At 38.2% G+C, this 25,650-nt stretch overlaps 1 protein-coding gene across 1 annotated transcript; it reads right to left on the reverse strand.

The window, feature by feature from the left end:
* Positions 1 to 297: 297 nt before the first annotated feature.
* Positions 298 to 24,912, reverse strand: CHIC2 (cysteine rich hydrophobic domain 2). Its single transcript, XM_072861354.1, has 6 exons — positions 24,598 to 24,912; positions 17,137 to 17,191; positions 16,840 to 16,995; positions 3,466 to 3,522; positions 3,240 to 3,299; positions 298 to 504 (listed from the first exon to the last, which is right to left on the reverse strand). The coding sequence occupies exons 1-6, from the start codon at positions 24,714 to 24,716 to the stop codon at positions 454 to 456; spliced, it is 498 nt and encodes a 165-aa protein (XP_072717455.1). The 5' UTR covers positions 24,717 to 24,912; the 3' UTR covers positions 298 to 453.
* Positions 24,913 to 25,650: the final 738 nt, after the last annotated feature.

Consider the following 25,650-nt stretch of genomic DNA (forward strand, 5'->3'; position numbering starts at 1 on the left):
GTACTTCAGCATGTAAATGAATAATTAAAAGGACTTACACAATGCACGGTCAATCAGTTGTGTCATTTTGGGATAAAAAAATACCTGCTCACTTGTATACCATTTTCAGCTGTGTATTTATAGTAATATATATGTACACACACGTGCGCGCACACATATAAAAGACTCTTTGAAAATCAAGATACATTAATAAACAGAAGTAGTAAAAGTAACAATAACTTAAGTAGTAGTTAACATTTGCGTGAAATGACTTTGCAGAGTTTGACCAAATGCACTTAGAACATGCTCTTATTTAAAAAAAAAAAAAAAAAAAAAGAAAACAACAAACAAAAAAGAATGAAAACACCACAAGATTCTGTAGAACCAATGCTATGTCACCACCAGGAGAGCACCAAGCAAGGCACCATTGGAAAGACAACATACTTGAATAAGTCTCTATAAATAAATCAAATGTTAATCTGGTCGAAAAATCGGTGTCTTTGGTAAAAATTCTATAAGGATGACCTGTATAAAAAGAAAACAAATATATCAAATTCAATTGGAAAAGTTTGCCTACAATACCTAACACATCTAAACAAACTGAAATAAGCTACTACATAATTATTCTTTAACATATTTAATTTACTTTATTAGGAAGAATTTATGAAAGAGATAAACGTATTAATTTAAAAAAAAACCAGAAGGCACAATTTATGCAAAGTTAATTTTCAATTACACATGCAATTCCTTTTACTTCAAAATTGTTTCCACTTAATATAGGATTCTAAATCATGTTTATAGTTCAAAACTTGTATAGAAAAGTGTATCAACCTTTGCAAAGTTCCCATATCTAACAGATCTGCAAGTACTTAACAAGTAACTTGGCTAATGCTTTTGCATGATTATTCTTATGGTCCCAATTCAAATTTAAACTATGTGTTTCTGAGCTATGTACATGTGGTAGGGTACGCTCCAGAATACAATCCAAGTATTTATCCTACTTTAAATAGAAAGCTGAAAGAAAATTTTCACTTATGCATTTTCTTTCTTCAGAGAGACAGTTATAATACAGCAGCATGATTGCCTTCATAAACAAATAAATGCATCTGGTAACATAACCAAGGATTTTATTTACTTGTAAGGGGAGCTTGCCTTTCTAAGAAGTTAAAAAAGAATTTCTAAGTGTTTTTGATTGTAAAAGAACACAACTTGGCTGCTTAGAGAGTAAACACTTCTATCTCTGATAGCATACTGAACATCAGAAAAGAAGTACGTCTCTGATTTTATTTATAAGGCAAACACTTTTGAAATAATATCAAAATCAGGTGTATAAGTTTATCTTTAGAGATATTCAGAAGTGACTTATTTTCAGAAGTGATGCAAACTGCTCAAAACCCATTGATCACTGACATGCGTCAACCACTGGATGCTTCAGAGATACCAGGGCTTCTGGTATTCAGGCAAGGCTTCAAAAAGGGAGCAAGAAGTAAAGCTGGAACACTGTGTTTATGCCAAAGGTGTAAGACTACTGTGTCTTTATTTAATTTATTTATTTAATTTAGCATCTACAACAGTGGATTTAGAACCTCAAGTTGGCAAAGCACCAAGTTTTGGGTACAAGAGTCTAATTTAAATAATCCATTTTGAAAAAACTGAGGATGTGTTTATTATTTAAAATTAAATCATGAACACATCATTAAGGACAGTTTAAGAGACTGGCAAATCAGTTCACTGAAAACGAGAAAATGGTACAGAGAAGTTTAGTAAAGGACTTTCTCATTAAATATATCCAGAGATAATATATTAGATGTTTCACAAATTGAAAAATAAAATCTTTGATCTTTATCCTGTGAAACCGTATGCCCATGCTTACATATTATTAATGTAAACAGGTTAACTGATTTTAAATTGAATTTAATAGAATTAATGTTCATCTGTAAATGTTGCTGGGCCATACTATTTACGAAGTAGCACTGTGTGTTTTTTTCAATTGAATCTGCAAAACATTGGATGTGACAATGTTTTCCTGTGGAAAAACAAATTTTTCAGTGAAATAAAAAACCCCTTCATTTAGGTAAAGCTCAAATCTACTTTCTGAAATTTGTTTTATTCCATTTTCAGTCACATCTCATACATCTAAACCAAAAGATTTTGTAGAATACTTCTAAACCAATAGATTTTGTAGAAGTCTACTTATTCAGTGAACTGAATAGAGCCATTCTGTAAAAAACGCATTTTAAAGATCTTATGTTTCAGGCTAGAAATAAGATCTACTGTAGAAACAGGAAAAAAAGGAAGACAAAGATTCTTTTAATATAATTTCCAACTATTTAATCCCTTTTAAAATTTTTATATGCATGATAGCTTTGTTGTTTCAAAGAACAAAGTACCATGTACTGAAAGAGCACAGATAAGTTAGAACTAATACAGTACATATTTCTCAAAGGCTAATCTTTATTTTTAAAAAGGTAACATTTCCTATTGCCAACTTCCTAGAGAATTAAAAGAAATTATGCAAATTCTAATGTTTCTTACATTTTAGCAGCTTAATTTCACCCTATTCTATGTACCTCCAAGATATTTTGAAAATGGAAATAAAAACAGTACCAAAAAAGAGCAAGAAGGTTGCAAGCTAAACAAACTGAAATCCCACATTGGACATCATTAATTTTAAACCTCATATAACTTCTCACTGTATATTTCCAAGAAGGGCCTATGGAGTCTCAGCCAAAGCCTGAAGTTAGTTAAAACTCCAGAGACTGTCTTAAAAATATTTTAGTGACACCAATTGGAGTTAAAGATACTTTCAAGACAGTTGAGGTAAGGGGCAGTTAAAATCTAAAAAGGCTAAAGGTTTCTTAAGCTCCAACAGCTTAGTTGAAAGGTCTTCCATACTTTTAGACTTGATTAGCATTATATAAAAAAGCCATATCTGACTTGCTGCGTAACCAAAGTTGTGGTTATTCTTTATACAGCATCTAAAATTTCACACTCCATCAGCACATGTTCAAGCTATTTTATCTTGGCAATTAATTTATTATTTTTCAGAACACAGTGAAGCCTTGTTTTCAAGTCATTCATAACTTTATAAATCAGTCCTGCACATGAAACCATGCATCTGTGAACCGTAGAAAATCCTTGCGCTCAGGCGATTAAGCTCCTGACACCTTTACTGATTAATAATCATGAAAAGAATAAGATCAGAAGCAAAATAAATGATCATTTAATAGAGAAACTCACAAAACAGCCCTTTAACTTACATATTCCATCATGTTATTCGTTTCACATTTCCTTTTGCTTAGTCTCCAATGCAAGCACAGCTAGACAAGGAGGAAAGAAAAAGAAGAAAAATGAGCTGTATTTTATTGCAGCACACAGACTAGCCCATTTGTCCACCTTTCATATTTTTCGTTCAACAAAAGCATCTGTTTCCATACTGTGCAATTCAAACTCCAACAGTACGAAGCTGCTCCCTGCGGCACTCACCTTGTGGTATAACCTATTGTTTTCCCATTCTAATAACTTCTCAATCGATCTTCGTGTCTGGAAGACAAATGAGAAAGAATTTTACTCTTGACTGGTTTTAGAAAAACTTTGTTTTGCAGCTGCTTTTGTGTGAAAAGGAGAGGTACAGGACAGTGACTGAGTACAGGGTGGTCTGCAGTACTATCAAAATTTCTCTGGTATTAAATAGTAACTAGAACAGAAACAACTTTTTATGACAGCCAAATAACTATCTTCAACCATTTTGGAACAAAAACCATTCATATATATATGCTTTCTGGTTCTTATAGGAGTTATAACTTTAAAACCACAGAAATTTTGAAGTGATCTAAGTATAAAAGCAGGAACACTGCTCCCCCAGTATCAGTGGTCTAAATGCACTGCTTCTAAGAAGGTCAGCATCTAAACTGACAAATGTTGCAAACTATTTTGCAATGCTCTAGGTCAAGTACAAATATGCAATACTCTAAACAAAAGATAATTTTTTGTTACTTTTATATCCAGATTTTAGAGACTGAAAAAATGCAGAAAGTTACAGTAAATTGCACAAATATTACTAAATCTGTAATTTGTATAAACAGCAAACCCAATATTTAGGATTCTAAAGCAAAGTTTTACTGCCTATGTTGTCCACACTTGACACTTCAGATAGAGAATCCTGAAAGCTGTTCTGCACAGCTTTTTAAGATTATGCATGCTAGTATTAAAGGACATTCTGTCCTGTAAAGTTTCACTGCATTTTGAATATAATTATTCAGATATATTTACATTTGAGAAATACATTCTGACATTTATGGTCATTTGACTGCCAGAATATATACTGCTTAGCTCTAAATGGGATTTGCTACTGACTATGAGAGGATAATTCATGGTGCCAGGTGTTAAGATGAGGCCAACAGAGCTGCAGGTGCAAAAGGACGGAGCAATGACAAGGATCAAATACAACTTAGTGCAGCTGCAGCTTCCTTACAAGGCAGAGAGGGGTGAGGGGAAGGGATGAGAAAGCATCTTGCTGTTATTACTACAAAATACAAGTACTGTAAATGAACCTTAACAAATCAAACTAAATGCTGTCATGAGAAACAAGAATGTCTGAGTAAAATAAAAATTAGAAAACAAATTATTAATTTCCCATCAAATATTAACATCTTGGTTTTCAAACATCAGTTTCACTCTAGTTTAATACCGAGGCAGTTGTGGGGAAACACATCTAAGCATGTGCTGTGGTCACATGATTAAAAATTAGATCATTGCTATCTATGAGTAATCATTACACTGAATTTTTATTAAGTTTTATTTTAAATAGCACAAGTCAAGGAATTATCAGAAGGTGGATGTGCCAGTGACTAATTTATCACATCAGTTGGGAATTGAGTATTTTGGGGGTTATTGTTATTATTATGTTTTTAAAGACAGTGCCCTTTAACAATAATCAGTAGACCTCACTTGTTTCTTTGTAAAGATAGCCTTTTAGAGTCTGCTCTCCTTTTAAATGAAAATAGGGCAGCAGTTATGGTCACACTTTTGTTAATTTAGTTGCCAGTCAGCTCCAAATCAAAAGAAAATAAGGCTGCAGAGTGTAATTAACATTCAGTTCAGTCGTTTTGTCCCTTGTCTAGCCCCCAAGCTTTGTTAAAATTGCCATCTGAATGCTGAAGGCTGTAGGGAAATCGATTTGATTCTAATCGCACCATGAAAAGAACATGATCTAACTGCTTTCAGCCCTCCGTAAATCTGTACTAGGTCTTTAGCACAATGCAACTTCCAATTTAAAAAGCACTGAATGTCTCGTCAATGACTTTGTGAAGAAAAAAGAACAAGGAGCAGACATAAAAATTCCAATAGTTGTTTAAGCATTAAAGTTCATTTGCATCACAGCAAACCTGAAAAGGGCTGACCTCTCAAACCGCCTCTCAGGTCTATGAAGTTGTAGCCTTGACAAGCTCACATTGACAGAGCTCATTGACTCTGAAAGGCTACTCTATCAATGGTGAAAAATGGCAATAGGTTCTACTCTGAGCAGGCATCTGCCTGCCCACCCGCTGCTAAACCAATGGCAAAACTGATTCAAAACCTGAGTCTACCTTGTAATCTTCCTTTCCAGGACCTTTTAATAATAGATTAAGATCACTATACAATTTAATTTCATTGTTTGCCCCAAAGAGTGTGAAAAACATCCAAGCTTTTCAAATTCCAATAAAATTACATCTATATTACAATACATACACATAAATAAGAAATTGATAGGTAGTTATGTACAATTAATTGGTTTATTTAAATAAGAAGCCAGTTTAAAGTCATTTGACTAGTGTGAGATAAAAACACATGCAGCCTCAAGACCACAATTATTTATGTTCCCGGAGCCTTAAATACAATCCTTCCTGTAGTATAATTTCGGATAGTCATAGCTCCCAAATCACGCCATATTATCAGTACAGAAATGTTAATGAAAATTAGACTGTAAAATATTTCTACAAACCTCAGAGCTTGGAATAAAAAGAAATGAATTAAACAGCGTCACACAATTCACTATAGTAAGTTTTCTTCCTACTTGACAGGTGAAAAAAAGCACTTGCACGTGCAGCTTAATTAATCACTGCTCTTGACATCTCAATGATTTACAGTGAGGAGCAGGTGAGGATATACAAAACCAGAAAGGAACACTTGATTTGAGTGTAGCATTTCCAGCACACTAGGATGACAAGCTTATATATTCTATCAATGGTGTACAGAAAAACCCATACAGCAAATTATTTGTTAGCCGCAACAAAAGCACAAATTAAGTGGAAGAGAGACTTGCTTATTAGGAAGATTTAATACTATCCAGCTTTTAAAATTTTTTTCTTAAAAACCCAATCCAATATTTGAGCTAGGCTAAAACTGCAATTCAAGTACACTTTTTAGCATACCAATGATAAGAAAGTATGCTTTGTAACATACTCTGTGGAAAAAGCAGATACTCTTTAATGTTATCCACAGAATTTTGTGAAATAGACCTCTTCAATCAACTATCTAGATGCAATGTTTAATGAAACATTCCTGTAAAATAACTGATTCTTTAAAAAATTCATGTTTGACACTGTCTTTTGAAAAATCAGACTACCAAAAAAAGCCCAACTTAGAATACACTTTCACCAATGCTTATTACTCCCAATTAAGTAAAATAAAGTTTTGCCCTTAAAGATGGAAGTAAAAAAAAAAATAGGAAGACTACGTATGAACTTTTCATGCAGAAACAAGGCAGTATTGAATACAAATAGCTTGTTACCTGTATTACCAACTGCAAGACCTTTCTGTTATGTCTTTGCAGTGTCTACTGAAGTTTGCTTATAATTCCGGATGCAGTTATGATCTGGACTGGGAGGCTGCGCAGCCACAGGGCCCCCTCTTGCAGTGCATGACCTAGAACATGCACGCTATGCTAAACCATACCAGTGAATGGGCCAAAGACCCCTCAACTCCTGCTGTAAATCAGTTAATGACTGGTACAATATTAAACAAAAGGATCTTACATGACTCCCAAAACGGTGCTAATCTGAGTACCTCCCTTTGTCTTTATTTAAGTGGGGAAAAAACATTGACAGTAACACCACAATCCTCCACTATCAATTTTATTTGTAGTTGTCTGGGAACAACAGAAGAATCTCCCACTACATGCATTTGATCTTTGATTTCTCATCTGAAAACTCCAAAACATATGTAAATGTAGTGCAACATTAGTCCGATAAGTAGTACGTGGAGATTTTCAAATTCTTTCATATAAAACTTTACCACAATCAAGTATTAATAATTTCGAATATTGCCCTGAAAAAATACACTTTATGCTCAAATTTCAAAATACAAAGAGACCAATTTAAGCAGATTTTTGTTGATTCTCATATGGTCAGAATTTGTATTATACCCCATGGAAGAAAGGTGAAGGATCCTATCAGAGGTCTGAACTATACCATCTCTGCTCACTCAGAGAGAAATGATGGACGCAGGAATTTCTGTGCATTCTCCAAACAAGGATATACCTGACTACAAAATTTATACCCATGTAATTTAGTTATCAGCACAAACAATGAAATATAAAGTTAGAAGATAACCAAGTTACACAACTACATGCTCAACTTTCAACATGCTAGAACATCCCCCAAGTCAATTTTGAGGCCCATACTGGTGCCACAAAAATGTCAAAACTGTACTCGGAACACGCATAACTGAATTACATATATCTTTACCTGTGCTGAGAAAGTCCCCAGTTTGAACACTGTATCACAAATAAACCCTTGGGAATCTTACCAATTTACAGTTTCTAATCTGACTGAGGAATTCTCTATTTGAGAAGGGCAAAGATGACAAAGGTGAAACCTGAGTTGATTTCAGATCCTGACATCCTGGAATACCTGCTTCAGCACATCCAGTAGTTTGAAAGGGTGTCTGTTCAACCACATAGGTGCGTCTTGCATCATCTTCCCTATTAGTAGCTAGGATATTTCTTACTAGAGACTATTGTAAGGGTGCTCATCCTAGAAGCCACTGCAGCATCCATGCAAGAAAGTGAGTGAAACCCATACTACACAGATTGAAGAATATCTGGAAATAAATGTAGTATTCTGGTGCTTTTTGTACAATCTTGAAAACTGCCTTGTCCAACAGGATTACTCTTGTTGCATCTTGTCTTACCTTACAGATGATTCTGGGCAGAAAGTGAGCCCAGACCAAAGCACAGATCAATGCTCCTGATCAGGCAAAGAGAAATATATTCAGCAGAATTCTGGTGCAGGAGAACTGACAACATCAAGTTGACCTCAGGAAAATTCCCATTCTAAAAGATAGCCCTGAGGATATTGTCCCAAATCCTCACACTATCCATAAACTGACCTAATTTGTACAGGTCTCAACCGTGGGTTGGTACACCACAGAGAAATGAATTTAAAGATTAATTAATCAAATCAGATCAACTACTTTCTGGAAAGGTCTCTTCCACCACATTGTCTGCTGATATAAAGAGGAGAGCAACATTATTTGACATTACTGCATGTAACAGTTTTTAATATCTAAGCCAAGACTATTCCTCAGAGACTCTGGTTACCCTGATTCTCAAACTCCTAGACTGTTTAAGAAAGCACTAAAGCCATGAAATATGTGGAGAATCATGAAATATGTACAGAAACATACACCCCATGTTCATTATCCAGGAGTACAATGGAGAACATCTTGTAGCATTATCACCAACGTATTAACTGATAGATACTGGATGAGTACTTTCCTAAGTAATTTTGGTCTGCAGTAGAAACATGTGGCAGAGAGAAATTATCATGGGAAGTTCCTAAAAGTTGATTACAAAACTATTCTATAAATTTCCTCTCAAATATAGACAATCCAAAAGGCTCAAGATGCCAACTTGACATTTTAACCGCTGGATATTTTAGCAGTTCTGTAAGAGCTAAGTCACCAAGTAAGTGTAGCTAGCTACTTTCTGTAATGACTTGACAGCGACTAGAGCCAACCATTGTGGAAACTCCATACTATGGAGAAGCCTTGTAGAAGAAATGGTTTTGACCCTGGCAAAATTAACACACTTCTCTTGAGAAGGCCTAATTGAGCAGTGGAAAAACACATTTCACAGGCAGACAGATGTTGAACTGATCCATGAACCATCAGGATTACAACTAATGTTGTTACTTGAATTTGTAAATAAAGATTTGTAACTCTTTTATTCTAGGATTAAATTCTAGCTCCGATTCTCCGCCATTATAAGGGAACAAAAACCATGAAGCTCCGTTCCCTCCAAACAAATTATTCAAATCTGGCCATGACAATCTAAAGCATCCACCTCCTGCTGAAGGACATTGTCACAGAAAGGGCCACAGAAAATGAACAGTAAGATGGAATTGACCGTAACAGGGATGAAAATAGGATTGAATCTCCACCAAATAACTCATCTGGTGTCATCCTCTGTGGGAAATTATAAACTGAACGTGGATGAAAATTCCACCTCCATCTTCTCTTTTAAGGTTACAGAGATGTTAGTTTGGGTCTCTATCATTTATTTCCAAACTATCCAGTAGTATGCTATGGAACATAGTTCAAGGCCAGCGCAGGTGGAGAAACTAAAGAATCTTGGGTTACATTTCTATTAGGAAATGAAACTGTGCCCAGAAACATTCCCATTCACTTGAAGCCAGCTGGCAGGGAACAGCTTACATCTATATCAGTAAGTTTTCATAACCTCCGAACCACTCGTAGTGCCTGGAGCATTCTAATAATGCCTAGGAATTGTTACACAATACCGACCCAGAGCCTGCCAGGGACCCCTCTAAGAGTACAAATTATAAAGCATCAACTCCTAGGAACACTCCCAGGTTTAATTTATTAGTATGTAGGAAGCCTTTGTCTCTGGCTGTTGGGAGTGTCTAAGGGCAGGGGCCAAGAATGGAAGAGAAGCTACATGGCCAGAAAGACTGAAAGGCAACACAACTTCATAAAATAACTCTAGAAGGCCCAGTAAAATCTAACACTTCACTAGTGTGCATGCTCAAGGGAAATGATCCCTCTGAAAGGGACAGCCTCTACAGTGCCTTGCCCATCTAGGGCTGAACTGGTAAATTACAGAATCCTAAGTAGGTTGACCTTGTGGCTAGTTAACAATTTCAAAAAAATAAATCTGGCTACTTAATAACGTTTTACCCTGGTTTGTTTAATAAAGTGAAAAAGTGAATAAATCCCAGAGCAAGACTACTTTGAAAAAAAGCAAGAGAAGAGGCACAGAAGTGTCACTACCTCACACTTGCCAGCAGCCCATTCTAGTTTTATGTTTGTTTTACAGTAACACAGTCTAATAAATTATTGTTCAGTGAAGGGCTTTCTACTTATTTTAATTTCATCATATAAATTTCAGATAATTTTGCATTCTAATTCTTTCCTCAACGGTGTTTGCATATGCTCCCTATTTGGCATCATCTACAAGTTGCTAAAGACAGAACCCTAAAAGTGACCCTTCCTAACCTGATTTCCAAATCTGACAACTAGCTAGACCATTTTTAGCACAGCCTTCCAAAACACCTCTGTGAATTTCAGCTAGCTCACATTTGTTTTTTCAGAAACATGTCAAATTGGACATGAAAAGCAATACAAAAAGCAATATTAAAACCAAACCACTGCATGATCTATGGCTCCCTCTAGAAACCTTAGCCATCACAATGTAAAAGGCACTATAACATGGAAATGTTAATCCTACATGTATTATTTTGATTAATATTAGAATGTTCAAAGATATCATTCAAATTACAAATGCAATCAAATTTTAAATAGCATTTAGAATGTTCACTATAGAAACCAAAGATATACGCTGCATTTAAAATTAATATAAAACCTATTACTATGTGAAATTACAAATTTAACTTTAGAATACATATTTTTGAAATACTAAACGATTTGCATTTGACCTATAAAGAAACAAACTAATATTTTGTGATTTACTTATATTTGTAAGTATTCTTCATGCCAATCTTATTGCCCTGCCCCCGCCACAGGCAGGTTTGCAAATTAAAAGACATGGCAGAACTATCTGCTCCCACACCTAGTTATGCACCAACTCACGACTCTACCCTTTAGGAAAGCACATGAAAACTTAACAAACCTTTATAGGGTGCTCTGAAGGAAATAAAAATCTGATTTCAGAGATAGAAAAAAATAATAATCACAGAGCTATACACATGACGATTTCTCATTTATAGTGTTCTACAAGCTTTGCCACTTTAAGTTCAGTATGTGGAGGACTTAGTGACTCTTCTGACCAAAATTATAGTGAACAATTTTTAAAGAAAAATATAGCAGGTCTGAATCTTCTGATTCTTTTAAAGTTTTAATTTCATAGCTAATACTAAAAAAAGAGACGATCTTAAAGACCTCTGAATATATTTGAAGAACATGCTCAAGAATGCATATTTGATACAGACAAGCTCTGAAAAAGTTTTAATAAGCTGACTAGAGCCAGTATAGAGATAACGTGTTCTGGTTAGGATAAACATAATAAATACATTACAATTTTAAAGATTCTTCCAAACTGAATTACAATGTAAATTGTCACAACAGAGACTTCAAAAACGAGGCACCTTCCATCTTATGTAATTGCCTTGAGGAACTTCTTGGAAAAGCATTATGGTATTAGAGTATCTCCAGTGCCAAGTCCCTGGCATAGGCAGAGGAGAAAAATATATATTTTCTTCAGTTTTGAAAATAAATATAATGGATTCGTAGCTTCAATAAACTGAGCTAATGTATTTTAACATCAGTATCATCCACTGACAAGCAAGACTACTGTATTTAAGAAAATTCATTCCAGCTCCTCTACCACATATTTAATTTAATCAATACTTTGGAAGTTGTAATTAGCTTATGTTTATACAGCACTCTGAAGATGTAAATGTAAGTGACAACTAATAATGAGGCTTAAGCAGCATTCATCAGCTTTGTGTGAATTCACAAACAAACAAGTAGCTCTTGAAAGTATTAGTACAGATCGCAATTAAATATCTCATTCTATTCAGAGATTGCCCAGGAACCTTCTGAAACATGCAATTTACGTGTACAATACCAGCTTTTAAGAAATCTAGTGGTACTGCAATTCTATCATAGCTTTCATTGTTACCATTTCTGTTTAAATTATTTATCCTATTTACACATCAGGAACTACAGCATTTAGTTAATACTGAAAATGACTGTCAATTCATTTGAAAAAGTGGCTTTAAATGGGCACCTGAGCCTGTAGTGCTTTTTGAATTATAATTCACTATGCCATTCTTTTTATTTAAAGAACAATAACTTAAAGACTTAATGCTCATTTGTACAATCTGGAACTTGTCCCAGAAGGATGGTACAATCTATGAGTAAAACTGCTGAAGATCATCGACGATCTAGATCTGCAAACGAGGGATTGTATTTCCTGTAATTTTCTTGCAGCTTTTATTCATTAAAATCGAATCAAAACCACATAAAATGAGAGAGGCAATACGATATTGAATCAAATTAAACATTTATTCTACTGGTGAAGAGTAGCAGGCTTTTTCTCAAATACCTCAATGCAAAAGAAGAAAGGAAACAATACTGTACAAAGACTTCCAAAACTAGCACTGAACAAAGCACTGAAAAGAGAAATACAGTGAAGTAAAAGCTTTCATTGCATGGAAATGCATTAAAGTGATATAATTAACAATTAAGCTTACAAATGTCTGTGACTTAATAAATTCCTAGTTTGAAGCACCTGATGATTTAAGGAGACAAACCCATAACTTATTTTTCACTGCACAAAAATAAGCATATATTCCCATTATACACAAACTTTCAATAATTGTCTGTAATTTCAAAAATCATATTTACATTTGTGATAACATTCCCACATTAGAATTTTAAAAGTCAATGAAAGGCAGTAAAATACATAATACAGAGAAAGATTAAGAGAATTATTGTAACTTCACAAACTCTGAAGCTGCAGCTTTCATTTTGTCTACATGAACCTTAAAAAAATGTTTCTCTGAAAAAGAGCTGCAAAGTATAACAGCAATTTAAGAGCATGGTAGATTGATTCCACCTCATTAAAACAGGCATTTCTTAATTGGTCATTCTGACAAAAATTACTCTTCTGTATTAAAAGTAAGCAATTGTATAGTTGAAACTGTTGTTTCATTTAATAAAATCCTTAACTTGAAAAACACTCCCACTTGCTAGCTCACTGTATATGCAATTCAACAAAACAAATTTGTTAATCTTCTGTTTCAGTAGGAAAGGGCAAAGATGAAGGCTGGTTTATTTTTATCATGCGATTAAAACACAAATTTCAGTTCCACATGGGAACACTCCCATCCTGCTTTCAGAAACCAAACTCTCCAATTATATGGTCTTGGGAGTCTTTTGTGATCACTGCAGCAAAGGATGTAACACAGGCCAGTTCCAAGTAACTGTCCTTTCACTAGGAATCACTTAGGACAGGGCTGAATTAGCAAAACTGTCTGGGCAACACTTCTCAGACAAGTGCAGGTACTGTAAAATAACTAACCTTTTATTTATTATTCATTTGTTATAATTGTTTTACATTGTGAGTGTCAGTAGGAAAGAATCCATTGTACCTAAAAGTTGAAAGGAAGAAACAGGCACATTTCATCCTAGATTCCCATTTCCTCAAGAAGTGAATCCTGGCTGTTGTGACTACATCTATGCCTGGAGTCTGACCAGTGAAAGGAGATCTGAAGAAGTCAAAGCATGGAAGATCATTTGATCAACACAACCCTCTTCCGAGACACAGTAGCATCACAGATGAGCATTACAAGAGTTCAAGTGGAAGCAATTACTTCACACTGAATACATTAGCCTGCTATGTATCAGCAAAATTACGGCACTTAGCAGCAAACCAAAACAGTCTATGGATTTAAATTTTTTTTTAGTGGAAGAATATGAAGTTGCTTCTTGTCACAGTTCTACTGGAATCTACTGAGCAAATTACAGATTGGAACCTAGATGAACCAGGTTGTATTTACAACTGCTGTCAATTTGTTGAGCAGCTCCAGGTAATTCACATCATGCACTGTCTCTCACTTTCCCCAATTCTAGGAAAATGCATACGATTAGTTTCCTGCACTTGTCATAGCACTTTGACGTAAACTGATGGAAAGTCCTGCATAAAAGAAAAATCTTACAAGCTTGTGGATGCAATTCAGTACTGAGATCTTCAAGGGTACAAAACCTGTAATTCCAGGTAAAAGGGATTTAAAGGATTTAAATAACTTTGTATTTTCCTGATCTGGGTCTACCAAGAAGTAAAGTTGAATCCACCCATACCTATTCAAGCAACTCAAGTGGCAGTAACTTTTCACCGCTCTTCTGTGAATAGTAGCCCCAACTAGGATCTTTACAAATTCTTCTGCTTGTTTCCTATACCAGAATTTGCAAATACGTCCTTGAAGAAAATATTCCACAGCTTTCCTCCTTACCTTCTCTACCAGAAAAAAAGTCTTTCCCAGCCAGGTCCAGGATTAAGAGTTACAGTTTGGGGAAGTATTCTTGTCCCTTTCGGTTTGTCTTTAAGAACACAAGTTAATTAATTCTTCTCTATATTATACTCTCCAGATACCCAATCGACACCAAGTTTTGGGCTCTCTGTCTGACAGGCAACCCTCTAAGCAGGCATCCATTTGCTGAGCTACTGACATGTACAAATGATGTTGTCACAACAGCTGAGGTCTCCAGATTGACTTAAATTATTTTCATTCTGGAGGAATAATCAAACTGCCTAAACACAGGTATTCAGTGCCATCAGTGTCTAGCACCACTGTGCCATCCACAGTGGCACAAGATACTGTGTTTAGGCAGCTGAGTCCTAACGTCCATTTCACTAATGCTGGATATACAAGCTTGAGCCTGAGTCGTGCAATCTTAAGTGCAGGAAAAGGTATGAAGGTCCTTACATGTCTCCTTTAACAGGAAAAATGCAACATTTACTGACAGTCTGGGCCATACCTCCAGGATGACTTCTGGAATTTCAACCCCACATTTCTGTCCTTGCTCCTGCTGTTCATTCTCTTTGAGACTCTTCTGTCCTTATGCAGTCTGTAGAGTACAGCAATTACACCACTAACCTCTTTCCAGCCTCCTCTGAACAGAGTATCCATGGGGAGGGTTTGTTTGTTTGGGGTTTTTTTTCAGATTTATCCTTTTGGAAGGGAGCTTACCTTAACTCCTATCTCACGCAAACTTCAACGGAAGCGCTTCTCTAACTGTTCCTTCACTAAGTTCCCACACAGAACCTCCTTCCTCAGCTTCAAACTCTGTTTTCTGGCCCCAGATGCTACAAGCCCTTGCCTTTTTTCTGACTTTGTTTAACAATGTATAAAAAGTTGATTATTTGTGACTTCTGGTAATGGATTAAGAGGCCCCAGTTTAGAAGATGAGGGCTTGTGGCATCAGACCCTACCATGTTACATCCTGCTATCATTTCCTGCTACAACAGCACATTATGTAAGAAAAACGGGTCAAACTACAGAGCACCAGAAGCTTTCTCCTTTAGAAGCTAAACATGGACAGCAGCAATGCAAGCTTCCCTTGTGTTTGTAACAAACAGAGCTAGGCCTAGAATGGCAGTCTTCTCTGCAAGCTAGTTAAGTCACTAACTTATCTGTTGAAGCAATCAGCAAATCCTAATTTCTTGTAACAGACTTTCAGGATATGGATATACAATCACACTACAGGAGACTTAGTAGTTTGTGACAGCTTAAAGACAGAAAACCTAGAGTTTCATATAATTCACACTGACGCCAACATTTTTTTTTTCCCCTCCACAGAATGCAATGTTACCAGGAAGCTTTTCTACCTTATTTTGTATACAATTAAAACTACCCTTAAGTAATCTCTCAAAGGGACTAAAGCATTAAGATTTTAACACAGAAAGTTAGATAACATAAAAATGCATACAGGTTTTGTTATGATCAGTGTTCATCCTATACATATTTTTTTTAGAATGCCTTGATTTACTGACCCTGTAAAATGAGGACTTTGATAAAGAAAATCATGATGATGTTCAGTGTACTGAATCGTACACAATTTGTAGCATTAAGAGGTACTACACAAGACAGAATATACACAAGCCTTGCCATGAAATAGAAAGATGAACAGTACTAATAGTGAGGAGAGGATGGGGAGGCACAGAGGCTTCTTGCAAAGTAGTGAAATAGGACTAGCCAAAGAATTTTTACACACATGAATACAGAAGAGATGGGAGGGTAGCCTAATTAACTGCAGTGAGGGAAAGGAAGTGAAAGACAGGCACGTCCAGTGAGCTTCTGTTGTGAACGATACATCAAGTGCCAAGTGTACACAGACAAAACATTACTTTCTAGTTCTTAATGTAAAAAAAAAAATCTTATCTACAGCTTGGAAGGAAAATCCAAAAAGAAAAATCAATTATCTTCTTTAAAATTGCCTTTTAAAACAAAAAATGTATGGCTATTTGGATCACAGTGTAATCAGAAGCTCCTCAAAAACTGCCACTCAATCACTGCCAAATTCTGATAATCCCAAACAGTGTACCACAGAGAAGTTGCAGCTATTTAAAAAGTATGTTGGAAGTTACTTCAATAATAATAAGTGTTGTACGGTACATGGTTCTAGCAAAGACATTCAGCTATACTACCACTCATTGAGTTATAAGCTCAACGTTCTGACTGGTGTCTGTTCTGATACCAAAATACTTAAATCAGTTGGATTTCATATAAGTTCTAGCACATAGTTTTTAAAGGTGGGGGAGAAGAAAAAACCAAAAATGAGAACAAACCCAGTACAATTCTAACTATCAAAAATTATATGAATAGTTCAACTTACTCTTTTACTGAGGCAGATAACTGGCCACATACTACAACCTAAAGTGCAGCAGCAGCAAAGGCATCCACATAGTAGCCATCGTACGTTAACTGGAAGGTTCTTCTTAAGACAACTGTTAACTCTACTGATGCTGGCTTTAAATTCTTCGGGTGCAACCTACAAGGGGGAAAAAAAAACAAAAAAACAACAAACTAGTACTACAGCAGTATGATTTACTACTCTTACAGTGGTCTACACCTGGAACTCTTGTAATAAAATCTTAACTCCAATTTCAAATTCCTATTCACAGACACTCACCTTTCCAGTTAAAGATGAAGGAAATTCTGCTTCAAATTTGTTGCTTAGTCCAAACCTGCAAAAACAAAATGAAGGTCATACCAAAATTATAAATAACCCAAATCCATGCCACAAGTTACAAGCACCTCATAATACTCTCAGGGTTCATATCACAACAGCATTATTTTTAATAACAACTATTTTTTCCTGAAATTAATTCCTAGAATTATCCTAACGGACAAAAGTACACCACTGTACACAGTTTGAAATCCATCTTGCCTATAGTCTCTTCTTAAAAGTTCTGTTGATACTGTTGACTCTTCCCCAAACTCAGCAAAATCTTTATAAGCAATAGCAGCAAGGGTGAAAAGTGAAGTACTTAAGGGGAGAGGGGAAGTCAGTTAAGGCCACAGTTTGAATTACCCCCCTCTTCCACCAGTACAGATGTATCTTGAAGAAAAGCTCATCCAGTGCTATTCCACTCAGGCTGTGCTAAGTAACTGTTCTCAGCATAAAAATGGAATCAATACCAGCTTGTTTATTCAGAAAAAAACCACACTAATAACTTTCAAAGCACAAAATACTACCTAACAAAACATGATTTAAATGATAACTAATCTGAAAGAAACACATCAACTATGAATGTAAAGCTATGAAGCAGTTTGAGATGAGCTGGAGTTACTGACTATTCTGGGTTTCAAAACATCTAAAGATTAGAAGAGTTTCACCTTGTCTATAAATAAAATTGTTTTCTCTCTTACAGTTGGCTGGTTGGGTTCATGAATGGACATACCTCAAAGAAAATTTGAATATTTTCTGGCATCTAGTCTGGGCAATAACTTCTAACAGGGAGTATACAGTCTAACAAAGTCATTAATAAAACTGTATGACTGGCTACTAATTTCGTAAACAGCAATCAGTGTAAAATTTAAGTTGTAATTAATAACCTTTTGCATATAAACCAAAGCAGTCTTACTATCAAATACTAAAAACAACAGAAATCAGAAATTAAAATGCTCAAGACTTGAATATTGGCAGCACAACCTATCACACATTGCTCAGTTGTATGCAGAAAAGCTTACCTGAGCCTTGATAGTTGAAGAATTTAAAGACATCATTTGCTTTGACAATATGTTTATTGAGCAGCTAGGTATTTCTCAGGGTTTGGGGGTTTTTTGGCTTTTTTTTTTTTTTCCCTTATTGAACTGAATGATCTACATGTCAATGGAGAATTTTGTCCAAGTAATCAAATGGGCAGTTAAGTACTGTACCAATGGTGAGCTACTGTGGAAGGGCCTCACAAAGCCCAGTGGACAAAAGGTGACAGGTGAGCTTCTGCGTAGATAAATAAAAGGTGGTGAATCTTGGGAAAGCTAAACTATGCTTATGTGACACTCAACTAAAGTTTAGCAGCTACAGTTCATGAGAGAGATCTTTTATCACTGCTCATGACTCTCTTAAACATCAGCTCAATGCAAGCAGCAGCCACCAGAAATAGCAATAAAATACTGGGTACCACTAGGAAGGTGATCAAGAACAACAACAGAGGGCATCATTTTGACTCTCCATAAAACCCTCGTATACCCACATATTCAGTACTGGGTATGGTTCTGGCATCCACATTTCATGGAGGACTTGGTGGAGTCAAGAGAAAGCAGAGAAGGAAGACTAGCATAATTAAGTGAATAAAGCAGCTGCCCTGGGAGACTAACAAGGCTGACACTAACTTGGAAAAGAGAAAGCTGAGGGGGGTATTTGATCAAAGTGCAAAGATGCAGAAGGCAGTAGATAAGGTGAATAATTAACTGTTAATCACAAAATCCTACAACAGAGGGCACTCACTGAAACTAGATGGAGATTGGTTTAAAACAGATAAAAGGAAGTACTACTTTAAGCTGCAAGTAGCAAACTCCTGGGTTTGTTTCCACTTAAGATTAGTGACACAGACTGTGCCAAGAGATTTGAAGAGAGATTACACAAGTTCCCTTACAAACAAACACTAAAGGAAAGATGATGTTGAAGTATACATCACCTCACACAACTGTGGATGCCAGAGAGTACAAGGAGAATGGACACCAGGAACAGCTAGACTTGCATGCAACCCATAAGTAGCAATGCCTGTTGCCACAGTTTGCAACAGCACGCTGGGCTAGATAGTTTATGAATTTGACGCTGTAGGTGATTTTTATATATGGTCTTAAGGAAAAGTAAACAAGTCATCTCCCTGTCATTGACTGCAGGCAGTAGAATCATAGAAACATAGAATGATTTGGGTTGGAAGGGACCGTCAAAGATCATCTAGTCCAACCCCCTGTCACTAGACCAGGTTGCTCAAAGCCCCATCCAGCTGGACCTTGAACACTTCCAATAATGGGGCATCCACAACTTCTCTGGGCAACCTGTTCCAGTGTCTCACCACCCTTATCGTAAAAAATGTCTTCCTTATATCCAACCTAAATCTACACTCTTTCTGTTTAAAACCATTGCCCCTTGTCCTGTCACTACAGGCCCTGGTAAAAAGTCTGTCTCCACCTTTCTTATAAGCCTCCTTTATATATTGAAAGGCCACAATAAGGCCTCCCCGCAGACCTTACTTACACATAAGTTACCTAGCATATTTGAGTATTTCCAATTAGAATAGTAGCTCTGCAACTCCCACAAATCCCTCAAAACTGGTGAAGTAACAAATGAAAACTGTTACCAGAGAAATATATGGCAAGTTTACCACTTCGACACAGAACAAAGAAAACCCATACTTACTGGAAACATACCTCTACCATTGAAAATCCTGTTGAGTACTCCATGACAGGAGGACCATCCACCCTCTCCCCAAAATCCCGAGTGAAACCAAGTGCTGAGGTAAATGTCAGAAAGAAGTGTCATGCCCTATCAGTTAAGCTATTTAAAATTGCCAGTAGGTTGAAGTGGAAACCAAAGCCTGAAAAAATCCCTTGGATCCGTATACACTTCATAAGCAGCGAAGCCTGGAAAAGGACTCCAAGCTCAAGATACACAGCTGCCATGAGAATTCTCAAAACTAAAAGGTAACACCACTTTACTATATAATTAATTCATCAAATCAGACAGATGTCTAAAGAGATGTCTCTTCAAAGAACGATCTTCATGTACTTGATGCTTCAACATCCAGAAGAGATTTACTATGAATAATGGAATTAAATATAAATTTAAGCAATAAGGGAGTGGCCAACTACAAGGATAATTCAGTCCAAAGCAGCTCTTGTTGCAAGAACTAAAACGAAGCTGAGCCCCTGACCAAGAGATGAGACAGGATTTCAGCTGTCCCTCTACCCAGAATACTAAGGAAAGCTTTACTCTGAAGCATGAGCAGGTAAGTCTAAGGTACAAGGAAGTCTCCCTGCTTTCAGTTAAGCCACAAAAAGATGTAATTGCAGGGAAAGCCCTGCTCAGTCTCATGCTGAAGATTGGCTGGGAAATCAGCAGGACAAAAACAAGACTTTTCTTGTGAATGCATGATCCAGAAGTATTCAAATGTTGACAGCTTCAAACACAAGCAAATATTCATGGAGATCACAAAAGCCGTGCCTGACAAAGACAACCCTACTGGAAAAGCTCTAGAGGTATCTGAATTTAGAAACACGCTGAGGCAGAGTGAGGCACAGAAACTTCTGACCAATACAGTTACACTTTGGTGAAGTTATAAGCAAATGAGACTGAGACTTCATACTCGAGGCTTGTGACAATGTTTAATACATGGTGGGGTAGTGAAACTGAAACATCAAAGCTAACTCAACCAGCTACCAACATCATGCTGAGCTTTCCATATTACAGTTTTGTCACCATACGCAGGTAGTAAAAAAGGCTGAGTCCATACATTAAAAGCTTTGGTAAATAATTATGTGATCTCAGTATTATCACTCTTGACTGCATGTTGCAATTTGGAAATTAAAATATTAGAAACTCCAGAGAATGCTACTACATGTTCACTGTAAAGACATAACAGCTCGGACAAAAAAGCAGCAAAAAGTGTCTTAAAAATCAAACATTAGAAATCAATATTTTGGAGATGCATTTCCTCAGACAGCTGTCCTGATATAGCACTAGATTCCTCTTGTACAGTACTCCATCTTCAGTGACACGTACTCTTCTCTGCTTGCTCCATGCCTTTCCCATTCTACATCATGTCTTCAACAGATCCATGCTCACCTCATGCACGAGTACTTTCTTTAACCCTCCTGGAACCTGAAAAAGTGTTTCTTGAACACGACTCTGTTTGAAAGGTTTAGCTGAGTTCCTGCCTTTGTGTACAGTGGAGAAAGAAATGGTGAGAGGTGGAAACTTCAAAGTACAGAAGTTTACGGTACAGGACACAGCCAACCTGCAACCTTTTCTGAGCTTGCAGCTCAGATCTTCCTAACACATAAAACAGACACACGCTATCCTCTTCCTCTTTGTCCTCTCTTATGGGGACACTAAACCATTTTTTCATTGCTCTCAACCATACTCTTTAGTTCCACATGTTCACAACCCTTACAGATACATATTCCACAAATCTTAACACTCTCCATCCATAATTATCACAAAGCCCTGTTTCACTCATATGGCCTTGACACAGAGTAAGGTTCAGAAATATATAAGCGGACTTAAGTTTAATATTAAAGAAACTGACTTGGGAGAGAATATATTTTGTGAGGTTTTTCCCCCCTCCAAACAGTTATCTTGCATCAACACAAAAACAGCAGACAAAAAGGCATTTTTGTCATAAGATGACAAAGAGCACAGAAAGGTATTCACCAGCACATCACAACGGCTCTCCATCATTCCATCACTGCAAAAGACTAATAAATCCAATATTACTAGCTAATACAGTCTGGTATATATAAGGCACATGTGTCTCAACTGGTTGAGGAACAGCAAAACACAGGAAAGCAGTCACTGAAAAACACAATCGGACACCTATCACAAATATTCTCTTCACGATTTCAAACTCATCATGTACCTCTCTTTCCACCCTAATACGATTTTAAAAACAAGTATGAAATACCTTGGACTTTCAATTCAGTTGTAAGTAAAGTTCTTTATTTTCTCAGCTTTCAAGTTTCTTGCCATTAGAAGAGATCACCTCAAGTTATCGGAAAGCAGGTCAAACATTACTCCTGACTACCGAGCCATCTAAACTCTGCTGGTATGAAAGCAGTTTAACTGAATATTTAAAAAACAATGTTAAAAGGAAAAAAAAGGAGTTTTAGAATCGCGTGCAACATGCTCCAAACAGTGAGTTTAAGAAGAAAACTCTTGGTTTTAGTGTTAACCAAAAGCCCCACACCCTCGAAAGGCAAGGCCTTTGTATGTTTTATTTGGATAATATTTACCTGCTTTCCTTTAATTGCTTTTAACTACTCAGCTTAGAAAGGACTCTCACACACTTCCATTGTCTGTTGGATGAAATCAAGTAATAGTAAATGTCTTTCTGACATTAATCTGTAGTCATGGAAATGACATATTTCAAATTCAACATTATGACTCCAATGTAAGATCAGAGAGGATATGACAATAGACTATGAAAAAGAGCTTCTGTTTAAATACACACATGGCAGAAGCAGTCAGCAACTCTTTAAACTGCAGAGCCAGGGACAGATCAATCCAATATTTGCTTAACTGCTGATAATTTTTGTCAGACCTTCAAAATGCATACATGCTTTTTTATACCACGCAAGACATTCATTATATACATAGGACTTGACCTATTCCTTAAATCCGCCAAGTGAATGTCCTGACAGTGATCCAACTTTTAATAATAAGCTTCTCAATCAATGACAAAAAAAGTTATAGGCTGTACAAAGGTAAAAGTGGCTGATGCTATTCACTGAACTGTTCACACCTGGCGTGATAAAGAAAGTAGATGAAGATCAATTGCCTAATCTTGGAGGTACATGTTCGTATTTCATTCCTCATCCAAAACCTAAAGAACAAATACTTTAAGAGCTTAAAGTAATAATGAGCTAGTGCCCATTAATGAACAATTAATGAGGCAACCATCCTTCTTAACCACAACGCCCTTACTAGTCACAGACACCCTACGCAAGCTTCCTCACGATTCCACTAACGGGCTTTGATCTTGTCTCGCACAACTTACCTTCCAGCATTGGAGAAAACAGTGTTTGCCTCCATTTCAGTTCTTTACACTTTTGCATTTGCTAATATGAAAACTAATTGTGGTTTTGCTCTGTTTACTAGAAACAGGCTAAGGCTAGCAGCTTATTTTCAGGGAAGTAACTGGACACTAACAACTTTTGTTCACAATAGAGTCTCATACACTGAACACTTCAGCTACATGCTTCTGTTCCTTTACAGGGCCTCCTCAGCCTCCTGCCCATCCACATCCTTCTAACCCTCCAAACCTCTCTGTCTATCATGTCTTACTTCCTGTTTTTAACCAGACAGCAAGCTGCACTGCCTGGCTGTTAGTATTACTTAACATCAACCAAATATTACAGCAGTAATGTACCAAAGTGCCACAAAACTACTCTAAATCTAACCCTGGATTTCTGGACAGGTCAGTATCTGAAAATTAGTAGAGTTCATGGGACTCGGAGCAGTAGACCACAATATCTTCAACTTTTATGCTACTATTGCAAACCTAGTCCTGCTGAACAGTGAGTACTAAAAGCAAGTTTGCACTGCTGCATTTTGTCTCCAGGCTGATATTTCAGCCTCTGAAACTGTACATCATAACTGACAGCAACTACACTTCAGTAGGGTGAGACTGACAGAACTGACTGAAGGAAAGATGCCCTCGTCTGTTACATTATTGAGAAGTACTCCACTAACTCATGGTCACTTGCTGCTAGATCGTCAGAGATACCAAACATTCACAAAACAAAACTCCCAGTCACTCCCATGTTAAACGCAGTGAAACAACACGTATCCAGTCACAACTTAACATGACTTTACATGTACCTATCTGGCTCACGGACGGCTTTTCTTTCTTAAAAGTCCTCAGAGCTGCATTAGCGGCCATATGTTAGATGGGAGTGGGTAACAGACACATAAACAACCCTAAGCCATAGCCCAGCCGCTCAGGTGCTGGCACATACCTGTTATACGCAGGAACTCAGGCACCAGGCACCACACTTCCTGACAGCTCATCACTTTGGACAAATACTTCACATTCCTCTGCCAGTCACAGCCCAAGCCAGCCTTGTTTCCTCAGCGCCTCGTTAGAGGTTTGCACCCGCTTGCGAGTCCCAGGCGGCACCCAGCTGCCCGGCGGGGCCGAGGAGAGCCCTCTCGCAGTCCCACGGACGCCGGGGCAAGGCGGGGAGGGAAGCAGTACCGGCCCGGTGCCCCCCCGGCCACCTCCCCGACTCGCCCCAAGTTGTAATCGCCGGCTCGGCGCCACCGGCCGCAGCCGCCCCCAGGCCCGGCACGCAGCCGCCCCCGTCCCGCCGCCCGGGCCTCCACCGCCCGCCCCGGCCGCACAGGCCCCGGCGCGGCCCTTACACGGTGACATGGCCGGAGCCGCGCACCACCACCGGGTCGGGGGAGTACTTGAGGAGCTGCTCCTCCAGCGCCCGCTCCTCGTCCTCCTCCTCCTCGTAGATCTCGTCAAAGTCCGCCATGGCCGGGCCCGGGCGTCCGCTGAGAGAGAGGAGCCGGGGCGACGCGACGGGGCCGGCCGCGGAGGCCAGCGGGAGGTGGCCGGCGGGGACGCCCCGGTGCCGGAGCTGGCAGCTGAGGCGGCGGCGGCGGCTCCGGGCGAGGAAGCGCCCGTCACCCTCCGCGGGGGGAGGGGGCGAGGGGCGGGGCAGGAACAACAACAACAACATCCGGCCGCGGGGCCCGCCCCGCCCACCCGCCGCGCGGGGCGGGGGCGGGGCGCGCGGGCGCCTCAGCGGGAGGCGGGAGGCGGTTGTGTGGCGGTCGGGTGGCGGGGGGAGCGTTGCCTTTTTCGGGGCTCTGCCGCGCTGTGACCCTTAGCGGTGCTTTGCGTGGGGTTTGTTTGGTTCGTCTGAGCCGGGTGTTTTCTTTCCCCTCGTTTTGGCCCCTTTTTGGGCATCCATGGAAACAGCCAAGTGGTTTGGGGGCCTGCTGTTAGCTGAGGGGTTGCCCCTTGGGCCCTCTGGCTTAGCTCAGGGGGGTGTGCGGGAAGCAGCCCCGAACCAAGGCCGGCCTGTTCAGATGAAGGCTGGTGCCAAATGTTCACGTATCCCTTAGTGCTGTTGGTGTCTGGGTCTGCCATCCCTTCGGTAGCCTTTCAGCCCTCCATGGAAAGCACCGCGCCAAGACTGTTGTTTGCATGGATTGCAGAGCAGACAAACAATGAAACTGCAGAGGAACGGCCCCTTTTAGGACTATATATATGAAAGCTAACCAGAAAACCCTAAAAATGAATGGGACTCTTGTTCTCTCTCTGCAGTTTTGATATTTGTCATAACCAAAACCTGAAGCAAAGGATGGAAAATGCCAGTGGGAGCATAACGGCCTTAGCAACAGGTAGGCCGTTGGCTGTTGTGACAACAGGGGAAGGCAGTGCTGACATGGGATTTAGCAGTA

Source organism: Ciconia boyciana, chromosome 5, assembly GCF_034638445.1.
Source record: "Ciconia boyciana chromosome 5, ASM3463844v1, whole genome shotgun sequence".
Lineage (NCBI taxonomy): Eukaryota > Metazoa > Chordata > Aves > Ciconiiformes > Ciconiidae > Ciconia > Ciconia boyciana.